We start from the raw sequence: 22904 nt of genomic DNA on the forward strand, positions 1-22904 counted from the left end.
AGAGTTCTGTACAGGACCCCAAAGACCGGAAATCAATGTATCGGCACCGGAAGTGTAGAGCGGAGCAGACCCACAAGAGGGAAAAAGAAAAAAAATCTAGTGGAAAAAAATCGGCGAATCTGAGGGTTCGGGCGGATTTGGACTGAGTTTCCGAACTGTCCCGACCCGCGGGACCCCCGGGGTTGAGAGGGAATCGACAACACCGGTAATTAACATCGAGTTATTACTCAATCGTTAATTATTTATGTGTGACAGAGCAGCTCATACGAGCTGCTGCTTTCCTCTATCTGGACAGCCGGAAGTCTGCATGAAGCTGCGTCTCGCACAGGGGCATTGGCGTCGACGTTTTTTTTCTGTGTTTTTTTTATTCGTGTTTTTTTTTGTTTTTTTTATTTTCTCAGTGTGACGAACAGGGAGAGGGATGGAGGCGTAAGGGGTTGTGGCATTGTTGTTTTCAAGCGGGAGTTTATTTGTTTATTGTCGACTTTAAAAATAGGCCGCATAGTAGCAAGCTAGCTAACAAAAGCTGCAATTAATGGAGGCAAGTTAGCTAGCTAGCTAACCTCAAGGAGCTAGCTAGCTTCTACGTTAACTAACTAGCTCAGATTTCACTCCGCTGTTGTTGCTAGATAATTAACTAGCTAGATAACACCAACAGCAGTCTATCAAGCTCGCCACCAGCTATTTAGCTGAAAGAAAGGGTAGGCGAGTGTTTTATTGTAACGTTGGGTAACGGCGGCGGCTATCCCGTTGGCTGGCAAGCTGTCTTGTGTGTACCCTGGCCTGGGATAGGACATACTATAACTTGACAGAACTCAATGTTCCACATCAGAATGGTTAGCAGACACCTATGTTGCTGGTGTATTGAGTTACAAATCTACAATAAATAACTTCCCCTGTTATACACCTACTAGCTGGATGGTTTTCAATGACAGACTTGACATTGTTCCTTAATATTTATAGTGCCCACTCCATGCATGGCATATTTAAATATTTCTGTTAAATATTCTATTATGTATGCAATATAATGTCTCCCTATTTTTTTGTTATCTCGTCTGTAGACTGTTATACGTTTTAGGTAGCCATTGATGAAACATACTTTCTGTTCACCCCCACTACTGCGCTCTGCATGCATTTATTTGTATGTGAACAATAACATGCCATTTACAATCCTGACCAACAGCAACACTGTCCGGGGGCCATTGACTCTTACATACAATATGGCTCCATATTATATGGCTCACACTTTTTATCTTAGTTAAATTATTGGCATTGGGAAAAATGCATACCAGTGAAGAAAACACATTTGTATCATTCAATGTTCCCCATTCCCTTGAGGAAAACTCTTTATTTTACTCAACTTCTTGGATATGCTTAGCAGTTGCAAAAGACCAAGAACTTTGGCCAGACATCAGTTGAGATGGGCATGGTCTCATTTCAACTGACGACAACGAGCGAGCATGTGTTTATAAGTTATGTTGCTTTTCAATTACAGAAATAATGGAAGATTCCCATTTCAACTCATCATACTTTTGGTCTCCCGTTCCTACAGTACAAGGACAGGTAGAAACCTTATTACTGGACCTTATCTTGAATTGTACATAATACATTTTAGTTTGCACTAATAATGAGCTTACACCTTAGGTGTAGATGGAAAAACATCAAATTCACTGTAATTCATGTGTAAGTAACAAAACAACGAGCCTCCCCAAATGATAACTTCTGCCCCTCCTCTCTCCCACTTCCCTTATCAACCTCTACCACCTTTACTTATTTCCTTTTGGCATCTCACCCATTCTCTCTATTGCCTGTCTTTCTCTTTCCCTCCTTTCCTATCCACCTTCCCCATCCACTATAGATTGAAAACGCCATGTTCCTGAACAAGATGAAGGAGCAGTTGAGTCCGGACAATAAGGGTTCTCCATCGTTCCCTCACTCCTCGCAATATCCCACCGCCGTGCTCACCATGGACGCTGGAGGCCGGGTGGTGCCCAAACAGGAATGCGGAGGCGTCCAATTGAACGCCGTAGGTGGGCACCTGCACCAGCCGCACACCTCACAGAATATCACGGTGGTGCCCGTCCAGTCCACGGGCATCATGACGGCAGGTGAGAAGACAAGACACCAGTGTCCATTTGTCTGGCAATCCTCTGTGGTTGTTCTATGTGTATCTCTTCCCTGTTTCTGTCTGGCTTAATCATGTTTTAGTGATGTCTGTCAAACGTTCTCTGTATTTCCTTGGGTGTCTAGTGTGTGCCTCGGCTCTCTCTTGGAGGGGCGTGGTGCAGTCAGGTCACCGTCTCTCTCTCCCTCTTAGCGGGGCTAGTGATAACCACTCCCCAAGGCACCCTGGTCTCTCAACCCACCTCCACACAATCTTTTGTGTCCGGACCCCCTGCCACCACCATGATAGTGTCCGCACTGCACCCCACAAACACAGGTAAAACTTCCACCCCGTTCCCCAAAACCTGTTTACCCCTCCCCCCCACATTGTGATAGATTGTGTGCCTGAGCAGCTTGCAAACCTGTCCTGGCTTATCAACAACTGTAGCAGACTCACTGGCACACACTCACATACACACATACTGTACATTCATTGGAGCATTAAAAAAAGATGGTTGATATGGGCTTGCCCAGCAAGGGGGGCACCACCTTCTAAAGTCTTTTAGACTCAACACTCACAGACATGCACTTCCACACACACACAGTAACACACTCATTGCTGCTTGAGCTAACCCCTGCAACGCGCTGCCAGCAGCCAACCACTAACCCTTGACCTGATCCAGCCCCCCCACCCTCTGCGGTGAGAGAGAGAGGGAGCGAGCCGGGTAGTGAGCTCCGTGTGTTGAGTGTGTTCTCTTCTCTCGGTTTCTGTCAGAGAGCAGCCAGCACTCCTCTCTCTACTTCTACAGCCACAGTGAGTATCCACCTCCATCTCCCCTCCACCCTGCCCCACCTAGCTGACTACTCCCTCCCCATATGCCATCAACCATCCCTACTGCTTAGCAGCAAAGCCCTGCAACCTTAGCACAGGTTCAGTCTTGTGGTTGTGTTGTGTTTACTTGCACTCTGAACTGTTTGATTGCTGGTTTGGATGTGCAGTTGAGTTGCTTTCTAGATGACTTGTCTGCGTGGAGATACTGTAAGGCAGGGGTTCCCAAACCTTTTTGGCCCGCGACCCCATTTTGATTTAAAAAATGGTGATGTAATCGACAGCCAATGTTTACTTTTTTAATTGGTGCTATGACAGTTTATTACAAATCGGTCTGACAGTATGTCAATCTGAAGGAAGTATGGTTTGAATTGACTGAAATGCATTAGAAAGATATTGGGAAGTTCTGAAGATCGTCAATAATGTTGTATCATCTTCTATAGTATGTAGAAGAGAGCATCATCATTGAAGATGTTATTTTCCTTCCAAGTCTGATTTAGTGCCTGTTCTTGTCCACTCTATTCGAATGAGTACTGCGCGGCTTGTGGGCATTGTAGAGGGAAATAGAAGACACATACATTGGTTCCTCCTTTAAAAGTTGTGTCACTCTGCAGCATGCCTTGCAGGCTGCTGCAGCATTTTATGGCAAGTTATTTAATTGTCAGCCATTTTTTACGTTAATGCAAGTTAGTGCTAGTTTGACCACCAGAGGGCATCTTTGAGAAGCATTTATAGTCTCCCATATTGGCATTACTAGAGAATTTTTAACCTTATTTGTCATAACATAGTACATGGGATTGATTTTAAGATATTTGCTTAATTAATTTGATTGATATTATGGTGTTTCTATTCTGAGGAAAACGAAAAACGAAACCCTCAGGGTTTCCATTAGGATGGAATGGAAAATATTGCGCTGTGCAACGTGACAGTTGGGAGTAGGCTACAGCATAAGAGGATTGGAGGATTCTAAATTAATATCTAAGGGGCATAACATTTCCACACCCTAATTGTAGTGTAACCAATACTAATTTTCCCTATGGTAGGCCTACAGTTTATCTAAAAAATATGTTTTTCAATGACGTGACTCTCCGCCAATAATTACGTTTAGAGGATTGGAGGATTCTAAATGAATATCTAAGGGGCATTTTTCATTAGGATCTGTGAGAATATCTAAGGGGCTTTTATATAATTCTAAATTAAATAATAATAACCACTTTGTTTAAAAAGTAACAATATTTTGGAGATTTCATTTCATCTAGAGTGAGCGGGAAAAAATAAATTATTGAACATGGGGTGAGACATTCTCACTAATTTGTAAATAAAGGAAGTTTGTTATTTAGAATTATTTATTTCTGGAGGAACCTAACTTGATTATTTAGCAGACATCACTTATATTCAGTCAACACATATTTCTTAAGAATGTCATGGAATATAATTTAACATTTTAGTGTCTCCATGCTTGTCTCAGAGCAGCGCGAAATGGTGCTCAAATAGACGTACACAGCGGGAAGGCTATATATATCGATATTTTGGAGATTATTTCGTTAAAAAAAATAAACGACATTGAGCGATTGTAATCTGAATAAAGGCCAAAATAATATTTATAAAGGCCAAAATATAGCCCTGTTAATAGCCATAATGGCGCTGTACAACGTGACCATGTGTGTTTGAAAGAGTATTTTCCAGTAAGCAACAATTTGTTTACCTTCATTAGACAACTTTGTTCCAATATTTCTGTAATTCACTGATATTTATTCCCATAGTAATTCATTATGGATCCATAACTAAATAAACATCAGCATTTTGAAAGACTATTTTTATCATTTTATTAACGAAAGCATAAAGATGTTGTGAAGAAATACGGTTCTGCTGTTTTGAGTTAGAAATGTAACACTTCAGAGTACTTAAGCATTGAATAAATTGCAGGTAGTGGGATGTTCACATCTACAGTAGCCGGGCTATAAAGAGTCTATTGTACTGCTAATCGGGCTACAAGTGTTTGAAAACCTGTTTTCAAAATGCCACCAGCTGTCCATCGCTACTGTAAATAAAAAACACTACAACTTGTTTACGTTCTTTATTGTAACCACAATGTCACAAATAATTTGTATCTACCTTTACAATTACTTTTAGAGTTTGGGATTCATTTGATTAATATTATGGTGTTTCTATTCCAAGGAAAACTAACAACCTTCTGGGTTTCCGTTAGGATGGGAGGAAAATATGGCGCTGTACAACGTGACGGTCGGGAGTACAGTACTAAGTTATTTAGCTAAAGAATCCAGTGTCCTGCGGCACGCGGGAGACCGGGGTTTAATTCCCAGACGGGGAGGAAGGAGTAGGCTGTCCTTGTAAAGAAGAATTTGTTCTTAACTGACTTGCCTAACTAAATAAAGGTTACACTAAGAGCATAACATGTCTACACCCTAATTTTCTAATTCTAGTCTAACCAATACCCAAACAGAGATTCAGTGAAAATAAAAATCTAATTGATTTATCAAGACCGGTCCCCATGCTTATCTCAGAGCAGTGCGGAACGGTGCTAAAATAGTTGTAGGCTATTGCTTCTAACTTCAATATGCTCTTTAAATAAATAAGACCTACACTAGTGAGACTCATATCGCCTACGGTAGGCCTACAGTATATTGAAAAATATGACGTGACTCTCCGCCAATAATTACATATAGAGGATTGGGGGATATTTCTGTAATTCAGTGATATTTATTCCCATAGTAATTCATTATGGATCCATAACTAAATAAACATCGGCATTTTGAAAGAGTATTTTTATTAACGAAAGCATAAAGATTGTAACGGCTGTCTCTCTCCTCATCCTCGGACGAGGTGAGGAGAGAAGGATCTTCAGACCAAAATGCAGCTTGAGGGAAATAAGCCATCTTTTTATTTATACGATGATGATGGCAACACGAAAACAAATACACTCACGAAATAACAAAACAAGAAAACGACGTCAACGAAACCTGAACATAAACTTACATAACTAACACGTAACACTTACGGACAGGAAACATACTACATCGAAACGAAACGAACAACCGAAACAGTCCCGTGTGGTGCAACGACATACACAAACACAGAAGACAATCACCCACAACGAACACTGTGACAACGCCTACCTAAATATGACTCTTAATTAGAGGAACGCCAAACACCTGCCTCTAATTAAGAGCCATACCAGGCAACCCAAAACCAACACAGAAACAGAAAACATAGAATGCCCACCCAACCTCACGTCCTGACCAACTAACACACATAACAACTAACATAAATAGGTCAGGAACGTGACATTACCCCCCCCATAAGGTGCGAACTCCGGGCGCACCAGCACAAAGTCTAGGGGAGGGTCTGGGTGGGCATCTAACCACGGTGGTGGCTCAGGCTCCGGGCGAGGTCCCCACCCCACCATAATCCATCCTAGCTTCCTCCCTCTAAGAATGTCCACCCTCCTTTTACCCCCACAAAATCCTCTTAATAACATCACTGATAGGGACAGCACCGGGACAGAGAGATAGATTAAGACAGAGGGATAGATAAGAATATAGAGGTAGATCAAGATAGAGAGGGAGATAATGATAGAGGGGCAACTCCGGACTGAGAGGCAGCTCCGGACAGAGAGACAGCTCTGGACTGATGGGCAGTTCTGGGTATCTAGCCGTTTAAGGCTGAAGGGCAGCTCATGGCTGACTGACGAATCTGGACGCTCATGGCAGGCTGACGGCTCTCGACGCTCATGGCGGGCTGACTGCTCTCGACGCTCATGGCGGGCTGACGGCTCTCGACGCTCATGGCGGGCTGACGGCTCTCGACGCTCATGGCGGGCTGACGGCTCTCGACGCTCATGGCGGGCTGACGGCTCTCGACGCTCATGGCGGGCTGACGGCTCTGGCTGCTCATGGCTCGCTGGCGGCTCTGGCAGATCCTGTCTGGTTGGCGGCTCTGGCAGATCCTGTCTGGTTGGCAGCTCTGGCAGATCCTGTCTGGTTGGCGGCTCTGGCAGATCCTGTCTGGTTGGCGGCTCTGGCAGATCCTGTCTGGCGGGCGGCTCTAGCGGCTCCTGTCTGGCGGGCGGCTCCTGTCTGGCGGACGGCTCTGTAGGCTCATGGCAGACGGGCGGCTTTGCAGGCTCATGGCAGACGGGCGGCTTTGCAGGCTCATGGCAGACGGATGACTCAGACGGCGCTGGGGAGACGGATGGCTCAGATGGCGCTGGGGAGACGGATGGCTCAGATGGCGCTGGGGAGACGGATGGCTCAGATGGCGCTGGGGAGACGGATGGCTCAGATGGCGCTGGAGAGACGGATGGCTCTGGCCGGATACGGCGCACTGTAGACCTGGTGCGTGGTGCCGGAACTGGAGGCACCGGGCTAAGGATAAGCACCTTCCTACTAGTGCGGGGAGCAGGGACAGGGCACACTGTACTCTCAAAGCCTACTCTATCCCTGATGCGAGGTACCGGCACTGGTGACACCGGGCTGAGGACAAGCACATCAGGATTAGTAGGGGGAGAAGATACAGTGTGTTCAGGGCTCTGGAGACGCACAGGAGGCTTAGTGCGTGGTGCCGGAACTGGAGGCACCGAACTGGATACACGCACTACAGAGAGAGTGCGTGGAGGAGGAACTGGGCTCAGGAGACGCACTGATAGCCTAGTGCGTAGTGTAGGCACTGTAGGTACTAGGCTGGGGCGGGGAGGTGGTGCCGGAAATACCGGACCGTGGAGACGTACTGGCACTCTTGAGCATTGAGCCTGCCCAACCTTACCTGGTTGAATACTCCCGGTTGCCCGACCAGTGCGGGGAGGTGGAATAACCCGCACCGGGCTATGTAGGCGAACCGGAGAAACCATGCGTAAGGCAGGTGCCATGTATGCCGGCCCGAGGAGACGCACTGGAGACCAGACGCGTTGAGCCGGCCTCATGACACCTGGCTCAATACCCAATCTAGCCCTCCCAGTGCGGGGAGGTGGAATAACCCGCACTGGGCTATGCACTCGTACAGGAGACACCGTGCGCTCTACTGCGTAACACGGCGCCTGCCCGTACTCCCGCTCTCCACGGTAAGCCTGAGAAGTGGGCGCAGGTCTCCTACCTGCCCTTGGCCCACTACCTCCTAGCCTCCCCCCAAGAAATTTTTGGGAATTACTTACGGGCTTTTTGGGCTTCCGTGCCAGACGCGTTCCCTCATAGCTCCGGTTCCTCTCCCCGGTAGCCTCTGCTCTCCTCAGTGCCTCCACCTGTTCCCATGGGAGGCGATCCCTACCAGCCAGGATCTCCTCCCAAGTGTAGCAACCCTTTCCGTCCAATACATCGTCCCATGTCCATTGCTCCTTTCTCTCCTGTCCCTTACTCCGTTTAGTTTTCCCTTGCCGCTTGGTCTTAGCGTGGTGGGTGATTCTGTAACGGCTGTCTCTCTCCTCATCCTCAGACGAGGTGAGGAGAGAAGGATCTTCAGACCAAAATGCAGCTTGAGGGAAATAAGCCATCTTTTTATTTATACGATGATGATGGCAACACGAAAACAAATACACTTACGAAATAACAAAACAAGAAAACGACGTCAACGAAACCTGAACATAAACTTACATAACTAACACGTAACACTTACGGACAGGAAACATACTACAACGAAACGAAACGAAACGAACAACCGAAACAGTCCCGTGTGGTGCAACGACATACACAAACACAGAAGACAATCACCCACAACGAACACTGTGACAACGCCTACCTAAATATGACTCTTAATTAGAGGAACGCCAAACACCTGCCTCTAATTAAGAGCCATACCAGGCAACCCAAAACCAACACAGAAACAGAAAACATAGAATGCCCACCCAACCTCACGTCCTGACCAACTAACACACATAACAACTAACATAAATAGGTCAGGAACGTGACAAAGATGCCATTATTAGTTACATTGTTTTAGTTTGAACGTGCAGACTGTCACTAAGAACAGAACAGCGGGAACGCTTCCCGAGTCAGCGCCATTATTAGTGCAATGCCAATTAAATATTTTGGAGATGATTTTGTTTTCAAATGACGTAAAATGAGCGAGAAAAAGGCCATTCTTGAACATGGAGTGAGACATTGTTACTAATTTGTAAATAAAGCCAGTTTGTTGTTTAGAATGATTTATTTCTGTTTTTGAAGGAGAAAAAAACAAAACCTACTGTCATCTCATGGGACTCCCAGTCGAGGCCAGCACGAATGTTGAACCAGCATCTGTAGCAACACAGCTTGCACTGCTATGAAGTGTCTTAGACTGTTGCGCCACTCAGGTACTGTACAACGTGACTGGTCGGGAGTGGCCTACAGTAATACAGTAAGAGCAAAATAATCCTAACAAAATAAAATAATAAAAACCTTAGTGTAGCAACAGTTTTAGTAAGTAATACTGAAGTCGTGCACAATTATCAGTTTCTTTCAGGGTACCGTACTAAACCACAAATTACCTCTAAGTCCCGCGGTGTAAGCTTGCAACTTTTAATGGAGGAACTACTGTACGTCTTATGTTTCAGTGATGGGGTCATATGTTGTAGCTTAAATCGTTCAAAAGATAGAGCCACAATTGTAGGAAGGAAACAGAAACCACTCTGTTTATTACAACCGCATCTAGCGGCTACCGGAGGTTACTGACGTAACCCCAGTTCTATGAACCAAGTGCAGTTGTTCAGAGTTTCTTTCGCCACACCATTTTCAAATCAGGCGACCCCCTAGTTTGGGAAACACTGCTGAAAGGCCTGTTATAAGCTGCAAAGAAAATGTCTTGGATGTAATGGTTTACTGGACTTAAGCTCACACTTTAAATCTCACAACATATTATGAAGATGATCAGATCTGCGACCTATTGATGGTCTAGTAGAGTTATCTGAGTGTGTAAGTCCAAGACTCCAAAAATGATATCTGAAAGTCTAGGAATATGATCTGATGCACATCCACTAATGGTCCAAGCAAGTTATCTGGAGGACCAATGGAGTGATCTGGAGTACACCGCCATGTTCTCTGGTGGTGCTATTCCATCCATGAATGTGATCATCCAAAGATTGATGAAAACCATTGTCTTGGATTAATGTCCAAAATATATAAACTACAGTATCTGGCCCATTCAAAAAGCAAAATCAATTCTGTTTAGTTGTGTAACTGTGCAATGCTGTCGAAATAGGCACGATGAAGTCTGTCAGGTATTTCAGTATATGGGTGTTGTGACTTTACTTTCATTCATCTGATGACTGTTATTTATCGAAATCAACTAACTATGTTTAATTGTTACCCGATTTAAATGAATCATGTCACAATTAACTCATTAGGAATTTGGGGCACCACGAGAGCGGTTGTTTAACAAGTTACCATCTCCCGAATTAAACTCTAAAGGTCTTTACCTAACACATCCATAAAACAGTCAACGTATTAATCATAACCTCATATCATGTCATCATTCTTCTTTGAAGACAGGCTAGCCAGGGGCGGCAGGTAGCCTAGTGGTTAGAGAGTTGGGACAGTAAACGAAAGGTTGCTGAATCGAATCTCCGAGCTGGCAAGGTAAGAATCTGTCATTCTGCCCCTGAACAAGGCAGTTAACCCACTCTTCCCCGGTAGGCCGTCATTGTGAATAAGTATTTGTTCTTAACTGACTTGCCTAGTTAAATAAAGGTTAAATAAAAAAGTAATTCTGAACAGTCGTAACCTCCTGCATCTGCAAAACCCCAGCCTTACTTATGATTCGGTACTACACAAATTGGTTTAATTATCATTAAGTTAGCTGGTAAATAAATAACACAGGATAAACATACACACTTACTGCATTAGGAAAAGGTCCCTAGCGGACTGACACAACCTATGGTGGCTTGTTACAAAGGAGATAGAAGGGAGGGGGAGAGAGAGAAAGCGACACTTATCGTTAATACATTTTAGGAACTACTCTCACAGTAATCATATACTTTGCACATGAACTGCCACCCGTTTGGAGTAAGAAATCATGAATATATTTACGTGTGAATGCCTTCGTTTGCCGTTTATCTCTCTGTCTGAACCAGGCCTCCTTAGGAAGGGTGTTGGGCTTTTCCTCGGCACACTTGTAAGGCTCTGATTGTCCAAAGGGTGTTTCTCTGTTCTCTCATTTTCTCCTGAAGCTCCTTTGAAGATAGGCTAGCCAGCCGTGTCGATGGTTCCAGTGCTGTGATGAGAGTAGCGTACGATGGTAATTTTACAGAATAGTTGAATGGTCCCACTTAAATTCACTTCCGAAGAGATTTTACTTCGGACAGCTAATCAGCCGTACCAGTGATTGTCCGGAAGGTGACGTTATTGTTTCAACCTCGTGTTGAGATTCAGGGTTCAAACCACTTTAGATGTAGGTTGCAACTCCTGGTCTTTCCTGGACTAAATGTTAATTTCTTTACCAATCCTTTTATGCACTCATGTCGAAAGGGATGGTTCTGTCAAGCTGACATGCTCTCTGACCTCACTCGGGGCGTGGCTACTTACTGTGCAAAGTTTAGAAGAGAAGAAATTATCTCTTATGGCTCCTAAAATCGCATTCCTATCTGAACAAAAATACCTTCATAATAGTTCATATTTCATATACAAAGTAGAGGATGGAGACTTCGTACATGTAGTGTATATACTTTTCAAGTTACAGTATTTCCTTTATAACCTTTTTAATGACATCACAAAATAACAACCCATATGACATTATTATTCTTTAGATCATCTCTGACCATTCCACACGTTCTATGTTAGAAATATTGTTCCAGTATTCACTTTAGAACGTGTTAAGAGTTTCAGCGGGGAAACTGTCTCGAGACAAATGAACATTCCTGTGTGAATTTTGGAGAGGGAGACTCTATATCTCCTATCCTTTAATTTACAACAGGGTGTGAGGTGTCAACCACCCACCAGCTCCCTCCTCCCCCTCTGTGGTTACTGTCATCCCTTGCCAAGCTGATATGACCCATTCGGATCCTCACAGGACAGTCATGACATGGGGGAAGAGATTAAAATGCCTCACTGTTATGGGGTTATATACTACTCACACGTTGTTGCTTTCACCATTGCATACCAGGAGACACCGTTGTGGATGATACTCACCAAGAAGAGGCCCATGGGATATGTAGTATGGTGTTTGGTGTCTTTTAATCAAAGCTGTATCCCCCCCCCCCCCCCCGTTCTCTCCCCTTCCCTCCATCTCTCCTTTCCCCATCCCATTTTTTGTACCTGTTTCAGACAAGAAAGAGGATTTGGTCATCCCTCCTGTTGTCATGTCAACGCCCGGGAAGCGGGGCAGGAAGAAGAAGTCGATGATGCCGAGGGCGGGCGCCACCCTCCCCCCAGGAAGTGATGCGTTGATTCTGGCACACCTGGCTGCTGGGGGACAGGTGATTGAGAGTCTAAGTGATGTCACATAAGAACTGAGCCTCTACAGAAGTTATGTTGAGTATTATGTTGTGTTTAGATCAGCTCCCCAGTCAATCCAATCCATAGTGATAAAATATGTTAAGGCTACGTATTGTAGTGTCATTATTTCAGGATTAGTGAAGCAAAGTGTTGTTTATAAAAACAAATGTTGTTTTGTGTTTGTTTACAGCACCACACTGCCGACCATTATGACTTATCAAATGATGAGGATGAGCATGGGAACAAAGATGGGACCAAATCATACAGGTAGATTAGAGGCTTTGTGCTTACATACTTTTTACCCCTTAACTCTCACTATTTGTTACCCAAGTTGACACTGTAATGTATTCCCCATTCAACGTATCCCTGTGTCTATACAGTATCTCTGTTCCTCTTGTTTTCTCTCCATTTCCACCACCTGCCACTCTCTCGTATCCATATTCCAGGTGCCGGATGTGTGCGGTGACGTTCTTCAGCAAGTCGGACATGCAGATCCACGCCAAGTCTCACACGGAGGCCAAGCCGCACAAGTGCCCCCACTGCTCCAAGTCATTCGCCAATTCCAGCTACCTGTCCCAGCACATCCGCATCCACAGCGGGGCCAAGCCCTACACCTGCTCCTACTGCCAGAAAACATTCAGGCAGCTCAGTCACTTACAGCAGCACACACGGTACTGCTGCCTCCCTGGCGTGTGTGAGTGTGTGTGATGGTTGATTTCAGGGAATAGGTGTGTGACTGCAGAGTATAGACTGTCACACAAGAATGAAGGGCTGGTAGTAAAGACTATCACTACAAATTCAGGGATATTGATACCAATGTACCTTTCTACATTTGGCTTTGGATTTGACCATTACGATATGAGTAAATACTCTGCATTAGATACATGGGGTTTTATTTTGACAATGCAAGTAATACATTATTACTCCCAATAATACTGATTTAAAAATGTCTTCTTGTACTTCATCTATGACTGCAGATTTAGAATAAACAAGCCCAATATTGATATTTCTGGTGACGTGTGACAAAGCAGCACCACCTTTTTCTCTCTTGTCAAAATGTCACAGCTTTTATAAGCAGAGTGTGTGCTGTTTGACGTGTTTTTTCTTGACAAATTGCTTTTTATGAACTTTGATGAATTTGTTCAGTTATGTCCTTGTTTCTGTTGATTTCTTTGCGTGTACCCTCTTTATTTTGTGGTATCCATCTTTTCTTCCTATCTCATCCTTATCCCTCATTTTACTTTTCTGACTGTCTGCTTCCCTGCTCTCGGTTCCACACGTTCACTGACAGTACCAGTCAAAAGTTTGGATACACCTCATTCCAGGGGTTTTCTTTATTTTTTACTATTTTCTACATTGTAGAATAATAGTGAAGATATCAAAATTATGAAATAACACATATGAAATCATTTAGTAACCAAATAAGTGTTAAACAAATTCTTCAAAGTAGCCAACCTTTGCCTTGATGACAGCTTTGCACACTCTTGGCATTCTCTAAACCAGCTTTATGAGGTAGTCACCTGGAATGCATTTCAATTAACAGGCGTGCCTTGTTAATTTGTGGAATTTCTTTCCTTAATGCGTTTGAGCCAATCAAGTTGTGTTGTGACAAGGTAGGGGTGGTATACAGAAGATATTTGGTAAAATACCCTATTTGGTAAAAGACCAAGTCAATATATTATGGCAAGAACAGCTCAAATAGGCAAAGACAAACGACAATCCATCATTACTTTTAAGACATGAAGGTCAGTCAATCTGGAAAATGTCAAGAACTTTGAACGTTTCTTCAAGTGCAGTCGCAAAAACCATCGCTTTGTTGAAACTGACTCTCATGAGGACCACCACAGGAAAGGAAGACCCAGAGTAACCTCTGTTGCAGAGGATAAGTTCATTAGAGTTAACTGCTCCTCAGATTGTAGCCCAAATAAATGCTTCACAGAGTTCAAGTAACAAGCACATCTCAACATCACGACTGTGTGAATCAGGTCCTCATGGTCAAATTGCTGCAAAGAAACCACTACTAAAGGACACCAATAAGTAGAAAAGACTTGCTTGGGCCAAGAAACAGGAGCAATGGACATTAGACCAGTGGAAATTTGGTCCTTTGGTCTGGAGTCCAAATTGGAGATTTTTGTTTCCAACCGCCGTGTCTTTGTGAAACGCGGTGTGGGTGAACAGATTATCTTTGCATGTGTATTTTCCACCATAAAGCATGGAGGAGGAGGTGTTATGGTGTGGGGATGCTTTGCTGGTGACACTGTCTGTGATTTACTTAGAATTCAAGGCACACTTAACCAGCATGGCAACCACAGCATTCTGCAGCGATATGCCATCCCATCTGGTTTGGGCTTAGTGGGACTATCATTTGTTTTTCAACAGGACAATGACCCAACACACCTCCAGGCTGTGTAAGGGCTATTTGACCAAGAAGGAGAGTGATGGTGTACTGCATCAGATGACCTGGCCTCCACAATCCCCCAACCTCAACCAAATTGAGATGGTTTGGGATGAGTCGGACCGCAGAGTGAAGGAAAAGCAGCCAACAAGTGCTCAGCATATGTGGGAACTCCTTCAAGACTGTTGGAAAAGCATTCCAGGTGAAGCTGGTTGAGAGAATGCCAAGAGTGTCATCATTGCAAAATCTATCTATTCATTTAACACTTTTTTGGTTACTACATGATTCCATATGTGTTATTTCATAGTTTTGATGTCTTCACTATTATTCTACAATGTAGGAAATAGTCAAAATAAAGAAAAACCCTTGATTGAGTAGGTGTGTCCAAACTTTTGACTGGTACTGTACATACAAGCAGGAACATACGGAAGACAGTGATACCGTATATAACCATTACCAGAGATGTAGACAAAGATTTTTGACACAACATTCAGTGCTAGGTTAAAAACAAAATGTGTAGGGGAGGTCAAAAAGCACAATTCAGGCTTCAAGTGTAGTACAGATTGAGTGCCGTGGTTGTATTCAAGAGAGATCACATTTTTAAGTGTATGCGTTGTTTGCTGTCTTGGATGCTATAGTTTTTATGTGTAGTTTGCAGATTTTTGGGGGAATTAAAGTTGCTTATGTTATTGACAAACAAGATCTGAAAAAGTAGTTTTTATGCATTAGGTAAACTAGAAATAATAGAGGTCCAAGCATCGATCCCTGTGGAACACCACATTTGATCTGAAGAGGGGGTTAACTTCTTTGAAAGTGACAGATTGCATTCTTCCTTTTAGATAGCTGGAGAAACACGGCAAAGACTAATAAGTCACGTCCATCCTTGGGGAAAGGATGTCATTTTGGGTAAACTATCCCTGAAAGAGTATCATAACGTAAAGGTTTTTATTCAGACAAATAATATGGCTCTATCTGTACATTTAGCTATCCAAAGACTACATCTTTCCATATTGATTTCTTCATTTTCTTTGGCTGCCTTTCCCTGACACTTTCAGTTCTATCTGTGCACCATCTCTTCAACCAGTCTTTGGTTTCTTGAATGTTTGAGGAATTAAATAAATTGCTTTTCCCTTCCTCCCACCCTCACTGTTCTGTTAGAATAAAGTGCTCCCTTTGCCTTCTCTATTGCATTTCCTCCCTCACATGCCCCTCACAATTTTTTGCCTTATGTTTCAAGAGAAAGGCGAGCACATGCCTTCACTCAAATGTCTAAGTTGTAGGCCTCTGTAGAATTACCACACAATATCGGTAGCACACCATAGGTGGAGAGAGAGAGAGAAAGGAAAGGGGGACTGCCTGCTGTCTGTTTTCGTACTGTGTTTTGCAACTCAGACACAGCAACAACAAAAAGTGCACACTGTCAATCAAACTGCTCTCAACTTGATTTGGGGTGATTTGATTATGATTTGATCTCAGGATAATTTGTCACTGATTTGATATATTATAAATCTCTCTCTCTCTTTTTCTCTCTCTCCATCTCCCCATCCCCTTGTTAGAAACCACACTGAGGGCAAACCGCACAAGTGTCCCCACTGCTCCAAATCGTTCTCCAACTCCAGCTACCTTGCCCAGCACATCCGCATCCACAGTGGGTCCAAGCCCTACACCTGCTCCTTCTGCCAGAAAACATTCAGGCAGCTCAGTCACTTACAGCAGCACCACAGGTAAACACTACTAAACAGGGACAGTGGGCAGTCACGTCATCACACACCCTCTCTAGTTCCATCTACTCCTCTTTTTTAGTTTTTTTCTCTTTCCTTCTCACTCGTTGTCTCTCATCTTCTTGCTCAATTTCAAAACAACCCACAGACTTATTTAATAAAGCGTTTAGGATAAATTGATGTGATTACAAGTGTCATTAAAGTTTGCTACGTTTTCTAGCTCCTCCCTCATGTCCGCATCGGTTTGGACATGAGGCTGTTGCCAATATACGTATCCCTTACACTTTGACATCTGAATGGACTGGTTGGATTTACCAGTAAGTAATATGGTGGAAACTCTATCTATGAGGGGCCGTCAAAGACCATTGGATAGAGTGGTTGATTTGGGATTGGATCTCTCTCTTTCCACCAGGTTTTCTGGGAGCTGTAGTTCATTACAGACTGTGTTTCACTTCCATAGGATCCACACTGGGGACCGACCTTACAAGTGTATCCATCCTGGCTGTGAGAAAGCATTCACTCAGCTGTCCAACTTACAGGTAGGCAAGACTTCTACATCCAATTCACAAGTCCAATAGATCTCAAATTTGGACAATAATCATCTCAATTTAAATTTATTTGGTTGTAAGTTTCTCATAGCAAAAATTCACTTAGCTTTAAATTCATTCTGTACAGTTAATAACATTAGCATAATGATATGATGTAGGCATGATAACGTTATAGTCACAATAATCATAATGTATTAACTCTTACATTGCTTACCCCAGTCTCACCGCCGGCAGCACAACAAAGACAAGCCGTATAAGTGCCACAACTGTAACCGCGGTTACACAGACGCGGCCAGTCTGGAGGTGCACCTGACCACTCACACGGTCAAACACGCCAAGCTTTACTCCTGTGGCCTGTGCAACCGCGCCTACACCTCGGTACGCCTGCCAATCACCCTAAAACCTCCACCTCCTCCTCAACTACATGAAGTCCCACCCCTTTTAAAAGAGTCACACCCACTATTGCTTTCTAGATGCGGGGCCTCCCCGCTTGTGAGGAGCCTGTTGCATGAAAGTGCTGTTCAGCAATGTCATATTTTAGGGGAGGGGCTAGAGCATTGTGAGGGTGGAGATTAATTCATTGTATGTACTTCTTTCAGTAACTGCAATATTAGATTACTTGAAGGACTACAGTACTTCAGGTTACTGTAAGTTGGTTGGTAGTGAAAACAGTTGAACAACCAGTAGAAGAGTAGATGAACAAGTACACGCAGTAGTTTGGCTTGATGGTAACCTATAGTGTTGTATAGGACTGTACAGGTAGGATTTTGGCTATGTAGTTAAAAACCCTTCTCCCCCTCTACTGTAGTTTATTTACGCTAGGCCCATATTTCCTTCTAGTAATTTGCATAGACTACATATTACTGAGTTTGTATGTACAGTTGAAGTCGGAAGTTTACATACACCTCAGCCAAATACATTTAAACTCAGTTTTCACAATTCCTGACATTTAATCCTCGTAAAAAGTTAGGATCACCACTTTATTTTAAGAATTTGAAATATCAGAATAATAGTAGAGAGAATGATTTATTTCAGATTTTATTTCTTTCATCACATTCCCAGTGGGTCAGAAGTTTACATACACTCAATTAGTATTTGGTACCATTGCCTTTAAATTGTTTAACTTGGGTCAAATGTTTTGGGTAGCCTTCCACAAGCTTCCCACATTAAGTTGGGTGAATTTTGTCCCATTCCTCCTGACAGAGCTGGTGTAACGGAGTCAGGTTTGTAGGCCTCCTTGCTTGCACACGCTTTTTAAGTTCTGCCCACAAATTGTCTATAGGATTGAGGTCAGGGCTTTGTGATGGCCACTCCAATACCTTGACTCTGTTGTCCTTAAGCCATTTTGCCACAACTTTGGAAGTAGGCTTGGGGTCATTGTCCATTTGGAAGACCCATTTGCGACCAAGCTTCAACTTCCTGACTGATGTCTTGAGATGTTGCTTCAATATATCCACATCATTTTCCTTCCATATGATGCTATCTATTTTGTGAAGTGCACCAGTCCCTCCTGCAGCAAAGCACCCCCACAACATGATGCTGCCACCCCTGTGCTTCACGGTTGGGATGGCGTTCTTTGGCTTGCAAGCCTCCCCCTTTTTCCTCCAAACATAACGATGGTCATTATGGCCAAACAATTCTATTTTTGTTTCATCAGACCAGAGGACATTTCTCCAAAAAAGTACGATCTTTGTCCCCATGTGCAGTTGCAAACCGTAGTCTGGCTTTTTTATGGCAGTTTTGGAGCAGTGGCTTATTTCCTGCTCAGCGGCCTTTCAGGTTATGTCGATATAGGACTCGTTTTACTGTGGATATAGATACTTTTGTACTTGTTTCCTCCGTAGCATCTTCACAAGATCCTTTGCTGTTGTTCTGGGATTGATTTGCACTTTTCACACCAAAGTACGTTCATCTCTAGGAGACAGAACGCGTCTCCTTCCTGAGCTGTATGACGGCTGCGTGGTCCCATGGTGTTTATACTTGCGTGCTATTGCTTATACAGATGAACGTGGTACCTTCAGACGTTTGGAAATTGCTCCCAAGGATGAACCAGACTTGTGGAGGTCTACAATGTTTTATCTGAGGACTTGGCTGATTTCTTTAGATTTCCCCATGATGTCAAGCAAAGAGGCACTGAGTTTGAAGGTAGGGCTTGAAATACATCCACAGGTACACCTCCAATTGACTCAAATGATGTTAATTAGCATATCAGAAGCTTCTAAAGCCATGACGTCATTTTCTGGAATATTCCAAGCTGTTTAAAGGCACAGTCAACTTAGTGTATGTAAACTTCTGACCCACTGGAATTGTGATACAGTGATTTATAAGTGAAATAATCTGTCTGTAAACAATTGTTGGAAAAATTACTTGTCATGCACAAAGTAGATGTCCTAACCGACTTGACAAACTATAGTTTGTTAACAAGAAATTTGTGGAGTGGTTGAAAAACGAGTTTTAATGACTCCAACCTAAGTGTATGTAAACTTCCGACTTCAACTGTACGTGCCAAGCCCTTGCATTTTGTCCCCAAGACCCACTGCATGGTAAGAGTTCACTGCACTGTCCACCTCTTTCACCATCTTTCTCCCCACTCCTCTTCTCCAGGAGACCTACCTGATGAAACACATGCGGAAGCACAACCCGGACCCCCTCACGGTGGCGGCCGCCGTCGCCGCACAGCAGGCCCAGGGCCACACCCCTGGAGGAGGGGGCAGGGGGAGGGGCCGTGGGAGAGGAGGACGCGGGGCAAATGCAGTGGGTGGTCCTGGAGGGGCGGGCCAGAACCCGGGGCAGAACCATTCCCAGAACCCCAACAACCCCCAGCAGGGCAGCTACCCACAGACGGAGGGCGTGCCATGCTCCTTCGACCTGCACCAGTACAAGACGGTGTCGGCCGGCGAGATCCAGTACAAGCCAGTCAGCGTGGCTGATCTGTCGGCCCATAAGGACCTCTGCTTGACCGTGTCCACCTCAGCCATCCAGGTGGAGCACATGAACTCATAGAGCGGGAGGATGGACAGAGGTGAGGAGAGGAGTTTGGACAGAGCGGCAGATGGACAGAATGGAGAGGGAGGGAGGGAGTTGGAGGCTGGTGTCACTTTAAATGGGAGGATAGGCTCATTGTAATGGCTGGAATGGAAAGAACGGAACTGTGTCAAACACAATCAATGTGTTTGATTCCAGCTATTTCAATGAGGCCGTTCTCTGATTTCTCCTCCCACCAGCCTCCACTGACAGGGAGAAAGGACTAAGTAAAAGCGACACTGCCTTGTGGTTGGCGAAGGAATGGATGGAAGAATGAGGTTTGGCGATGCAAGACCCAATCAGAGAAGGAAAGGAGGGCGTGAAGAGGAAACCTGAGATGAAGAGGAAGTATGGGATATGTAGTCCAGTATTGAATGAAGAGATGATATATGAATGGTTCAAAGAAGGCACTTAAAGGAGAAGACATCGAAAAGGGAAAGAGATGAGGGGGGGGCTGATATAAAGAAGGCACTTAAAGGAGAAGACATCGAAAAGGGAAAGAGATGAGGGGGGGGGGCTGATATAAAGAAGGCACTTAAAGGAGAAGACATCGAAAAGGGAAAGAGATGAGGGGGGGGGCTGATATAAAGAAGGCACTTAAAGGAGAAGACATCGAAAAGGGAAAGAGATGAGGGGGGGGCTGATATAAAGAAGGCACTTAAAGTAGAAGACATCGAAAAGGGAAAGAGATGAGGGGGGCTGATATAAAGAAGGCACTTGGTCAATCTTGTATTTTTTCCCTCATGGTTTCATTTATTAGTTGTATGTATATTATCATATGTATGTATTTTTCTACCAACGTTGGAATGTGTTAACGAACGGCGTGGGAAAGTGAAAAGATTGTGCAAGGAACGTGAGTGAGAAGAAACATCTAGAAACAGAGCAGATTTTGTATTTAAGAATGATGATTTTCTATATTCCCAACTCATTCTTGCAAAGCAAGGGGTGCGGGGGAGAAAGGTGGATTGTATTGAAACAATTAGGTACTTTTAACAAGTTTTTTGTTGTTTTTTTAAAAACCTTTCGTACGGAGTATTACTACCTACGTTATTCTTATTGTACGCAACTATCAATGTTATCCTCATTATTATCCATTGGAAGATACTGTAATCTATGTAGATATGCAGTACCACTCAAATGTTTGGACACGCCTACTCATTCCAGGGTTTTTCTTTCTTTTTCTATATTGTAGAATAATAGTGAAGACATCAAAACTATGAAATAACACATATGGAATCATGTCGTAACCTAAAAAGTGTTAAACAAATCAAAAAATATTTAATATTTTAGATTCTCCAAAGTAGCCAACCTTTGCCTTGATGACAGCTTTGCACACTCTTGGCTTTCTCTCAACCAGCTTCATGAGGTTGTCATCTGAAACGCATTTCAATTAACAGGTGTACCTTGACAAAAGTTAATTTGTGGAATTTCTTTTCTCCTTAATGCGTTTGAGCCAATCAATTGTGTTAGACAAGGTAAGGGGTATACAAAAGATAGTCCTATTTGGTAAAAGACCAAGTCCAAGAACCGCTCAAATAAGCAAAGGGAAACGACAGTCCATCATTACTTTAAGACATGAAGGTCAGTCAAGTGCTATGATGAAACTGGCTCTCATGAGGACCGCCACAGGAAAGGAAGACCCAGAGTTATCTCTACTGCAGAGGATAAGTTCATTAGTTACTAGCCTCAGAAATTGCAGCCCAAATAAATGCTTCACAGAGTTCAAGTAACAGTCGAATTGCTGCAAAGAAACCACTACTAAAAGACACCAATAAGAAGAGAGACTTGTTTGGGCCAAGAAACACGAGCAATGGACATTAGACCGGTGGAAATGTGTCCATTGGTCTGGAGTCCAAATTGGAGATTTTTGGTTCCAACCGCCGGATTTTTGTGAGACGAGGTGTGGGTGAACGGATAATCTCTGCATGTGTGTTTCCCACCATAAAGCATGGAGGAGGAGGTGTTATGGTGTGGGGATGCTTTGCTGGTGACACCCAGTGATTTATTTAGAATTCAAGGCAAACCAGAATAACTTCCACAGCATTCTGCAGTGATACGCCATCCCATCTGGTTTGCGCTTAGTGGGACTATGATTTGTTTTTCAACAGGACAATGACCCAACACCTCCAGGCTGTGTAAGGGCTATTTGACCAAGAAGGAGAGTGATGGAGTGCTGCATCAGATGACCTGGCCTCCACAATCACCTGACCTCAACCCAATTTGAGATGGTTTGGGATGAGTTGTTTAACACTTTATTGGTTACTACATGATCCCATATGTGTTAGTTCATATTGTTGATGTCTTCACTATTATTCTACAATGTAGAAAATAGTAAAAATAAAGAAAAACCCTGGAATGAGTAGGTGTGTCCAAACGTTTGACTGGTACTGTATATAGAAGTGACTTTTTTCTTTCAAAAAAGGGAATGATGTACTGCCTCTGTAAAGAAAAAAACTGAGATCTAAATACATATGAAAAAGAAAACAAAATAACTTCAAAAGTATGAATCGTTGACATGTATTTGTAACCCGTCCAATCACAGAGCTCTATTCTGCTCTGTGTATTTATTGAGCTGGCTTGTGATTGGCCGGTGATCTTATGTATACTCCTTGTACTTCATAATGTGTCTTTTGAAATAACACAGTTCTCATTATTCTTATTGTTATCGCTCCTAATGCCATTATTAACTACACTTATGCTACACTCGCTGTATATGCACAGTACACATTCATATGAACAGACTGTTTCTCCTTGTAAGGACAATAAAGTGAGACAGTCGGAGGTGACGATCTTTCTGTCCGATTCACCTTTTCCTGCATGCTGTGGCCAGTCAGTTTGAAGGTATTGTATCAATGTACAGTACACAGG

At 43.5% G+C, this 22904-nt stretch overlaps 1 protein-coding gene across 7 annotated transcripts; it reads left to right on the forward strand.

Moving 5' to 3' along the window:
- Window positions 1–42: 42 nt before the first annotated feature.
- LOC129831247 (zinc finger protein 384-like) lies at window positions 43–22825 on the forward strand. Of its 7 annotated transcripts, XR_008755688.1 has the most exons (13): window positions 43–205; window positions 1496–1563; window positions 1859–2108; window positions 2318–2440; window positions 2879–2917; window positions 12178–12329; window positions 12539–12615; window positions 12795–13019; window positions 14728–14945; window positions 16300–16467; window positions 16925–17003; window positions 17232–17390; window positions 19617–19706. XR_008755688.1 is itself a non-coding variant. In XM_055894440.1 (12 exons), the coding sequence occupies exons 2-12, from the start codon at window positions 1501–1503 to the stop codon at window positions 20013–20015; spliced, it is 1734 nt and encodes a 577-aa protein (XP_055750415.1). In that variant the 5' UTR covers window positions 44–205; window positions 1496–1500; the 3' UTR covers window positions 20016–22825. The 7 variants fall into 7 exon arrangements, 6 of the variants coding, with proteins under 6 accessions (XP_055750415.1, XP_055750421.1, XP_055750419.1 ...); XM_055894440.1 differs by lacking the exon at window positions 14728–14945 and having other exon boundaries at window positions 44–205; window positions 19617–22825; XM_055894443.1 differs by lacking the exons at window positions 43–205; window positions 14728–14945 and adding an exon at window positions 296–701 and having other exon boundaries at window positions 19617–22825.
- Window positions 22826–22904: the final 79 nt, after the last annotated feature.

Source organism: Salvelinus fontinalis, chromosome 32, assembly GCF_029448725.1.
Source record: "Salvelinus fontinalis isolate EN_2023a chromosome 32, ASM2944872v1, whole genome shotgun sequence".
Lineage (NCBI taxonomy): Eukaryota > Metazoa > Chordata > Actinopteri > Salmoniformes > Salmonidae > Salvelinus > Salvelinus fontinalis.